The 10290-nt window shown below is 37.0% G+C and overlaps 1 protein-coding gene across 1 annotated transcript; it reads left to right on the forward strand.

The window, feature by feature from the left end:
- The first annotated feature begins 6406 nt into the window (after nucleotides 1-6406).
- sox17 (SRY-box transcription factor 17) lies at nucleotides 6407-9570 on the forward strand. The gene is made up of 2 exons (XM_026247035.1): nucleotides 6407-7193; nucleotides 8187-9570. Exons 1-2 carry the CDS (start codon nucleotides 6902-6904, stop codon nucleotides 9191-9193), a joined length of 1299 nt encoding a protein of 432 aa, XP_026102820.1. The 5' UTR covers nucleotides 6407-6901; the 3' UTR covers nucleotides 9194-9570.
- Nucleotides 9571-10290: the final 720 nt, after the last annotated feature.

Below are 10290 nucleotides of genomic sequence, written 5' to 3' on the forward strand. Positions count from 1 at the left end.
GATATTATTAGGGATAAAATTGTAACCATTCAGCCATCAGCTACAGTATCGCAGCAGACAGTGCACTATAGATCCCCTGAGGAGCAGTTCCACTCATTCTCTACAATAGGACAGGAAGAATTTTATAAACTTGTTAAATCATCTAAACTAACAACATGTACGTTAGACCCTATTCCATCTAAGCTCCTCAAAGAGGTGGTTCCAGTAGTCATAGATCATCTTCTGACTATTAATAATTCATCATTGTCATTAGGATATGTCCCCAAAACCTTCAAACTGGCTGCTATTAAGCGTCTCATTAAAAAAAAAAAAAAAAAAAAAAAAAAACACAACTTGAACCCAAAGAACTAGCTAATTATAGAGCGATCTCGAATCTCCCTTTTCTGTCCAAGACATGAGGAAAAGGTAGTATCTTCACAACTATATTCCTTCTTAGGGAAAAATGGTATTTGTGAGGATTTCCAGTCAGGATTTAGACCGTATCACAGTACTGAGACTGCTCTTCATAGAGTTACAAATGACCTGCTCTTATCATCTGATCATGGTTGTATCTCTTTATCAGTGCTATTGGATCTTAGTCCTGCGTACGACACTATTGACCACAACATTCTTTTGCATAGACTTGAACACTTTGTTGGCATTAATGGAAATGCATTAGCATGGTTTAAATCATACTTATATGACCATCATCAATTCGTAGCAGTGAATTAAGAGGCATCATATCGATCACAAGTGCAGTATGGAGTACCTCAAGGCTCAGTACTAGGGGTGTTACTCTTCACACTTTACATGTTACCCTTGGGAGATATCATCAGGAAACATGGTGTTAGCTTTACTGTTATGCTGATGATACTCAGCTTTATATTTCTTCGTGGCCCTGTGAAACACACCAATTTGAAAAACTAATGCAATTCATAGTCGATATAAAAAACTGGATGAGTAATTTCTTACTGCTAAATTCTGAAAAAAAAGAGGTGTTAATTATAGGACCTAAAAACTCTGCATGTAATAACCTAGAACACTGTCTAAGTCTTGATGGCTGCTCTGTCAATTCTTCGTCATCAGTTAGGAACCTAGGTGTGCTATTTCATAGCAAACTTTCCTTAGAAAGCCACGTTTCTAGCATTTGTAAAACTAAATTTTTCCATCTCAAAAATATATCTAAATTACGGCCTATGCTCTCAATGTCTAATGCATAAATGTTAATCCATGCATTTATGACCTCATGGTTAGATTATTGTAATGCTTTATTGGGTGATTGTTCTGCATGCTTAATAAACAAACTACATCTAGTCCAAAATGCAGCAGCAAGAGTTCTTACTAGAACCAGGAAGTATGACCATATTAGCCCGGTCAACACTGTACTGGCTCCCTATCAAACATCGTATAGATTTTAAAATATTGCTTATTACTTATAAATCCCTGACTGGTTTAGCACTTCAGTATTTGAATGAGCTCTTGATACTCTTGTTAGCTAATTTGATTATTTTTGATGCTTTGAAATGGAAACATTAATCAGTTTAATTGCAGATGATTAGCAATTTAACTATATCCTATAAACAACAAGGCTAGTATTTTTTTGCTGCCCTACTTGACTGGTGGACTAGCGTATAGTGGATGTTCCGATTATGGAGGCCCCTCCTCAAAGGCAGAGGTCCTTGTCAATTACCTGCTCTGCCTATAGGTAGTACCGGCCCTGAGGCACAGAATCCAAGTTATAGTTTGCAGTCGGCTGTAGTCTGTGTTTTATATTTAAGCACAATTTTTGGGTCAAAATGCAGCAGGTGCATGTCAGGGTACAGAAGACAGGAAGCAATAATGCAAGTAATGATATTTATTGGTTAAAATGAGAAAGGCTTCAGTAGATGGCGAGTGGCGCAGGGACATCGATGGTAGCGGGTGAGGTGGTGAGTTGAGTGCGTTGGTGAGGAATGAAGAAAGATCCAAGTGATGACGATGTAATCCACAAAACATAAAACCGGAACAGAACCAGGAGAATGAATGCAGAGCAGGATGACACCAGACATGAATCACGAAGGACCTCAAAAAACGATCTGACAAACAAGACACGAAATACAGGGCATTAAGTAGGCAGTTGGTAAATAGGTGCAGCTGCCGCTGATTACTAATGATCAGCGGTAACGCCCACATCAAACAATCAGCGTGACATAACAAGACAAGCAGGAAACAATACATTCATGAACCGTGACAGTGCGGCGTGAAAAACTCTTGACTTTCATCACCGCTACTTCTTTGAAGTAGGCTTGGTGTATACAGGCCCAATCAAGGTGTTCAACTGATCAGTGTATAGTATACAATGGTGGTAGTACAACATCTGGATTTTCTCCACCAGGGGGACAGCTCAGTTTGTGAATGCACACCACTTAATGTGACTGAACAATAGGATTATTTCATGCGTGGGCTCACAGATGAAAGCCAGAACTTGGTATCTACATGAGCGTGTGACACAGTTTGATGACATGGTAGACCTGGCCTTTAGGGTGGTTAATTGTTTGGCAATGCACCATTTTAACTGTGCTGCCCATGTTCAAGTTTCATTGCTCAACACTCATCCTGAATCCTTGACAGAACATGAACCTATGCAGTTTAACTAGACTCATCTCATAATAACTAAATAGAGGCAGAGCTGTAACACCAAAGTCCAGTGCATCTACTTCTGGTCTATATTAGTCCCACCCCTCCTCCACTGTGATTGGATAGCTGCCTAAAAACGTAGCACTTTTAACACTCCTGCCATTTAAATAAAATGCTGTGCTCGCATTCAAAACAACAACAACAACAACAAATGCTTTGGTGGACACGTCTACTGTATTGAGTAAACTGCGAACTGAATTTAGTTCTTTCCTGGAGCCTTTTTTTGTTGTAGAAAATAAGATTGTTAAAAGGATTTCTGAAGGATTGTGTGACTGGAGTAATGATGCAAAAATTAAGTTTGAAAGTCAGCTTTGATTGTTCTTATAAACTGTTTAACTGCTCCCCCAAGTGGATATTAAATTATGTTGTGGGATAATTCAATATATTCTAAATAAACTACAAACATAAAATTATATAGATTTATATTGTCCTCACATTCTTTCTTGTAACTCCTCCCTCTCAGTGAAACAGCTGACTGAAAGGCTCATTATGCTGCTCATTATTATTATGCAGGCCTTTGTCTTCTCAGGTGTAAATCACAATGATATTCATGATAGTTGACGCCTACTCGCATATTACTTTTACCAACAAAAAGTGTCTTAGAAAATTTAAATCAATATATTGTTTTCTGTGAGTGATTAAACAAGATGATTTTCACATAATTTAGAAAGAAAAATTATAGGCTACAAGCTCCAGTTCTCAAAAATCCCGGGAACCATTGTTCTTTATGTGTTTTTTTGCCTTATTCACGTGTTTTAACATTTTTAGTTTTTCACTAACCACGCATAACATTTTTTTTTTTCTCAAAAATACAATCATGTACATACATGCATATCACATATTATTATAGCCCAGTTTGTGCTGATTACAGTGAGATTAGACTTTACCCATTTAGATATTTATAAGAAACTGTAAAAAGCACAAATGTCAGGGCATGACAAAACTTCTCCAGGCCCCAAAAATACCCTTAGACTCCAGAGGGTTAAATAAAGAACTGCTCTCTGAGAGTTTTGACACTTTAATCAGATTACTGCTGCTTTACTTATCTTTCTTTTTACATTGCCTATTTGTATATTTTGATCTGTATTTAATGTTTTACTGTTAGTGTTACTGTATCTGTATGCACCAAGGGTCTTAGAGTAACACAATTTCTATTCTCTGTATGTATGTACTGTACATGTGGAAGAATTGACAATAAAGCAGACTTGACTTGACTTGACTAATAGAATCGGCCACATCCAGGCAAAATGTATATTAATCATTTTTTATTTCATGTGCCCACAAATAAAATATATTGGACCCTATGTGGTCCTGGAGTCATTTATGTCATGAGTATTGTGTAGGTGTTGCTGTGTATCCTGGCTCTGTACTTTCTGTTCCACAAGAGGAGAAAGTGGTGGATATCTCCATGATCTTTGGAATGTCTTCAAGCAAGTCCTGGATGATGATGTCTTATGTTCTGCATTGTCTCCTTTACTGTGCTTTTAATCTTGTAATAGACACTTCTCCTGGTCCTCAGTGACTTCATGTCAATTATCTGGCCATAACAGGTGGTGGCGACTGTCATTTGGGACATCAAGGTGCTGGTTATGGATGGCCCTTTGGATGGCTTGAGATGCCCAGAGGAGGATTGCCATCCAGGATTGAGGAGGATGATGGTATCCATCTGCCAGGGGGTTTTGTGGCCTTCTATTGTTGAGGAAGTCCATCAGTTTGTTGTAGCCTGCTCATTTTGTGCCCAGAATGAATGTCCCAACAAGCCTCCCTCCTAATCCCCTCCCATGCTTGGTCACACATTGCCCTGAACTTCGTCACAGTCCTTCCCCCATCACTTGTCAAATCGGTCATTCTTACTACGATCTAACAATTTTCCAAGGTTTTCCAAAGTAAAGATCTGCACATTTTCAATGGTTCTGCCTGCCCTACTGGCTCTGACCCTTGCCTTCCCAGACCTCAGTACATTTGTCTGTCCCTACTGATTCCATCTACCTTTTTTTAGAGTGTTAACATGTATGTGAGGCACCAGTAAGGCACAAGGGAGTCTGGGGTGAAGTGAGGGGTGGGTGTATGGGTGTGTGCACCTTTTTAACCATATTTTGGGAACAAATGTGTACCCAGCATTGAGCTAAACACAAAACTGTCTGACAAACATATTGTCAAATTTACATAATTTAAGTTAATTTTTTTCATTAGAAAAAAAAATGTGTTAGTATTTATAACTGGCTGTATATTAAAACAGTTTAAGTGTATAAAAATGTCCCCATTTAGATACGTACATATGTGTGTGTGTGTGTGTGTGTATGGGAGAGGTCTCTCAGCCTTATCTAGACTAGTGCTTCAGCCTGCATTTCCTGTCCTCCACACACTGCTTCCTGTCCTTGGCGTAGGAGCACATACTGTCTGCCTTCAGACATACACATCCTCTCTCTCACAGACAGATCCACACATAGGCTTACACTCATGAATATACACACATACTGTCGCCAGGCAAGCCATTGTGGGGAATTACACAATAGCATTGGCTTCTGAGTGCCGGGGACTTTACATGAGTCAGACGGAAGGTGTATATGTGTTCGCACTCACCATTACACAAAGACACAAATGTGGTCCAATGGTTCTTCAGATGTGAAATAGATGATATATTACAGTGCCAGTATGGAGGGCATTGGCTCTATGCCAGAATGCAGTCAAAATACACCGTTGCTTTTATGTGTATGATAAGGTGGGGTAAGTTGATGTTTTATGTGTATGCTAGGCAGAACAGTGATTTTGTGTCTTGGTTAATCTAGAGTTTTGATTATTTAGCAAATGTGCTGCTCTCACACACTAAAAAGCTTAAAATAAAATGTTCTCCTGTAAGCATACAAACATGTAGCCAAACTAACATTAAGAGTTAGAGAGTAAAAATTCAAATCAAGGTAAGCTAAAACAGGATGTGGTTTTAGTAAAGTTCCCAATTGCTCCTGTAACACTGCACATTAGCAGTAAGGGACTTTTTAGTTCTCAAAACATGAACATTTTCAATTTACATGCATATTTTTACAGTGTCTATTAAAGCAATAAGCTATGAGATCAAAGCCTTTACCACAGTGATCCCTTTGTATTGTCCCAATATTATATACATTTTATTAAATAGTGTAATTAATTTAATGAATTTATTATTACGATAAATTGCATTACAGATGTCAAAGTAAAACACTTTACAGTTTCTCTTGTTAATTTTAAACTAAAGATTTTTAAGAAGACTTTACATTAGCTACATTGTACTATATTAGAGCCAGTCCTCCAAAAAACACTAATGGTAAAAGCTCACTACAACTTAATTCAATGGTGTGAGAAACTGAAAGTACATTTAACATAATACACTGCATACAATACAGAGTAACACCTTTCTCTTCTTGCGCAGTTGGCATGCTATTATCAGCGCGTGACAATCCTTTATTACTACTACTGTTTGCAAATTTAGGTCGGCTACATCTGCTGGCAGGATATTAATCCTTAACCAAACTTTGCGTATACTGTATATCTGTATAACAAATATTTAAACCTTAATACGTGCCAACCAACCAAAAAGAAGAAGAAGAGAAAAAAGTGCCATTTCAAAGTATTTATTTCTAAAATATTAGAAGCCCTCTTTTTAAAGCCCTCTCTAATATCTTAGAGATGGATATTATTTCTTGTGCAAAAAAAAAAAAAAAAAACGCGTGCTTGTAGCTATTTATTTAAATGTCTTTCTTTATAAACATAGTAGTTTGTAGTATAAACCGCCTAAGAAAATACATTTCATAAGTATCCCAAATGCTGCAGTAACTAAAAGATATATTAAATGCTACACAAGCAATGTAGTTTGGGGATAAACTGGGTCGGAACCATAACTTCATTATATTTTACATGAGGCAACAGATATGTCCTATCATCCTTATTTTCTTTTATTATTAAAGCTGACCTCCCGAAAAGCAAAATGTTTCCAGTCTTGTCTCCCGTGAGGCGAAACGCTCTGAAGAAGGATTCTTTCACACCTTACACGGCGCGGTCCGCCCACCCGGGTCGCGATTGGTGGCTGCTGAGTTTAAAGCTCCCCGAAACTCGCTATGCACGTCTGACCTTACTGTTGAATATACTGTATGCGTTTAGAGAAGGGAAACTGAGCAAATAACATTTAAGGATAAGCTGATTAGGCTAACCAGAGGCTACAGTCTACTTTCATCAGTGATTACCAAGGATACGCACCCGGTGCGTGCAGGAGATGAGCAGTCCCGATGCGGGTTACGCCAGTGACGACCCAAGCCAGACCCGAGGTACCAGCTCAGTCCTGATGTCTGAAATGAGGCAGTGCGCGTGGGTGGACCCGCTCAGTCCGCTTTCCGACACGAAGGCAAAACACGAGGCATGTACTTCAGCGGGTCCCGGGCGCGGAAAGAGCGAGCCGCGCATCCGCAGGCCGATGAACGCATTTATGGTGTGGGCGAAAGATGAACGCAAGAGGCTTGCGCAACAAAACCCAGATCTGCACAATGCGGAGCTGAGTAAAATGCTTGGTGAGTAGAGATTAAAATAATAATAATAATAAATAATAATAATAGTAATAAAGTGTACGTTATCTTTTATTTTCGCTTTTTTAAATATGTTTTGCATTATGTAAAATGTTTAAAAGATATAGATTAATTAAACAGCTTCTTATTAGAACATATTTATTCAAATCAAAATAAACATTGTTAATAAATCATCAATTCTATAAATCAAGTTTATAAACACTGTTTGAATAAAATAATAATAATGATAATAATGTGTGAAATATCCATATTGGCGAACTCGACTTAAAGCAGACGCATTACATATTGAAGTCATTGTCCCAGTGTGATACAAAAGTAGAATCATTGCATCGCTAATGCCATATTTTCATTCAGCCTACAGCTTTATCGAAGTGTAAAAAAAATTGACGTTTGATATTACTTACAGGTTTAGTAAGTTTTAGTAATATTACTCACATCATTTTAGTACGTTTTAAAACTATGAATGTGTCTATGATAAAATGTCTAAAATCTATACAGTTATAGAAGTTAAAGCAATTATAAGTGAATAAGCAATGCTGACAGTGAACCACACAGCAAAGTTGACATTTAGCTTTATAATGTGATTCTTTAATGCAATTTATATTCATATTATGATTTAACAGAAACATTTGTATTGCTCTTAAATGTTTTATTTATATTTTGTCCATTGTTGCTTTATAATAATCGTATTTGCAGGTAGCATGAATGTATTTATCATTAAGTGTAATAAGGAACTATTATATACACAGATTCTGGATTAGAATAAATCAAATAAATTAGAATGAATCAGATATATTCATCCATAGATATTATGCTTAAATATCAAGCATATTGTCAGATATTACTATGTAAAATGTTCAGTGTGCAGTCCACAATGTTTTCAGAATTTTTATTGATGTTTGTGAAAATGTTCAGTCTCTCGAATGTGGTAATTTCATTTAATAATTTATTATATATTCCCTTTCATATTATTTGTAGGTAAGTCATGGAAATCTTTACTACTAGTGGACAAACGTCCATTTGTTGAGGAGGCGGAACGTCTCAGAGTGAAACATATGCAAGACCACCCAAACTACAAATATCGGCCACGGCGTCGTAAAAAGGTGAAACGAAATAAACGACTGGACTCCAGCTTTGTGCTTCATGGGGAGGGTGATGCTCAGAACTCTCTGGGCATGGAGGGCATGAGTGTTGGATATTCAGAACTGCCCCAAGCTAGGCTGCCTCCATATTGTGAGACGCAGACTTTGTTTGAGCCCTACAGCTTGCCTACACCTGACCCCTCTCCTATGGACGCTGGGATGACTGATTTTTTTGCCCATCTTCAGGACAATCACCATCAGTCAGTATACAGCTACCATAACCACCAAGAGCACCACTTTCAGGAAAACACAAACACTCTCAGCAACATGCATGGTCATACTAACATGAAATCACTCACAAACACACATTTTCACAGCATTACTCACTGCAACATCAACACACACACCAATCCTAACTTACACAATTCCAGCAATACACAGTTTAATCTAATAAATAATCCTCACCCTCATCAAACTCTTAATGAGAGTACCAAACCACAAACTAGTCACAGTTCTGGTACTCATTTTAAGTCCCTCACCCACCCGATATCTCACACCATCATTAACAAAAGCTATTTTTCTCACCAAGTCAAGCCTCCTGATTACCTGAACTGTCCTTCAACTTTAGATTACCATTATAATTCTAACTCTCAGTTGAAGCATGGGGAATTGTCACTTCCTGTTGACTGTCACACATATAAGCACGACATTTCTGAGCCAAACTCACAGGCCCCTGCAGCAGCTCAGAATCAAGGATCTAGTGAAATGGTGGATGAAGGGGAGTTTGAGCAATGCCTTGCTTATGGGGTCCCCCATGTACCTTTGCAGGGGTCCAACCTAATCTCAAGTGTACTGTCTGATGCAAGTACTGCTGTGTACTACTATGGCTATAGTAATTCCTGAGGAGATTTCATGTTCTTTTTGATTAAACCTGGATCACATATATTTTCAATGTAACCCCAGACACTAATTATTTTCAATGTTCAATCAATGAAAATTTATTGTCACACCACTTTAACTAATTGAGCTGTCTAACTGAAATTTCAGGGGCCTTAAAAAAAGTTTTTTTTTATTATTATTAATATTTTTAAATATGTTTAACTTTGTGTAGGTGCTTAATGTCTTTACAAATGGCAATATTAAATCATAATTTGAGTTTTGCAGATTTTAGTCCATGTTTGTTATAGCTTTGAGGCCATACATACTTAAGCAGGAGCACATAAATTGTAAATCTTTTTTTTTTTTTTTTTTTTTTTTTTTTTTTTTGTTTAATGTGAATGTGAAACAGATCAAAAATACTTATCACATATCTCGCTCACAGGGCAAATAAAAATGTTGGTCCAATACTAGATAGACAAAGTCTCGAGAAAGTATCCTTCCTAATACCTTCCACCAATGCAAAGGACACAAAAAATTACAACTTTGCTTATAAAGCTATTTCATTGAGTTTTTAAATAAGAAAACTGCAAATATTGTCAGCTTACAATATGTATAGAAATACCCTTACAGAGGCACTATTAGGGTTTATATTATTATTGCATTTTTGAGGATAAACAAAAAAGAAGGAAGGAAAGCAGTACAATTTCCCCTTGAATCAAAGTTTCAGTCAAGGAACCACTGCAAACTTTTCAGTCTTATCTCAATGTTAAACTGCTTATCTCATTATTATATACTTCTCAACCCTCTTTGGACTTAAATATGATCAGAATCATAATACTAAACAAAAAATAATAATATGAATGCTAGCAAGAATTTGAGCTAACAGTCTCAAAATATGCAAGCTCAAAAATAGAAACTGTGAAAGCAACATGCACTGCTTCACAACTACAGCATATACAGTTATCTGTGTTACTATAAAGTGATCTTTCTTAGAGGGATCAGAATATTTAAGTTCTCCGTAATGTTCCATGCAAGTATCATCTTCCATGTTTCTACTAAAATTTATTTATATAAAAACATGACTTTTCCTACTTTTTTGTAGTTGGCATACCTTATAACAG

The sequence above is a fragment of the Carassius auratus genome, unplaced genomic scaffold (assembly GCF_003368295.1).
Source record: "Carassius auratus strain Wakin unplaced genomic scaffold, ASM336829v1 scaf_tig00014207, whole genome shotgun sequence".
In the NCBI taxonomy this organism is placed as follows: domain Eukaryota; kingdom Metazoa; phylum Chordata; class Actinopteri; order Cypriniformes; family Cyprinidae; genus Carassius; species Carassius auratus.

Coding starts and splice junctions, on each gene's coding strand:
- sox17 (XM_026247035.1), top strand. CDS start 6,902: ATGAGCAGTCCCGATGCGGGTTACGCCAGTGACGACCCAAGCCAGACC. Junction 7,194..8,186: donor GGAGCTGAGTAAAATGCTTG/GTGAGTAGAGAT, acceptor TATTATTTGTAG/GTAAGTCATGGAAATCTTTA.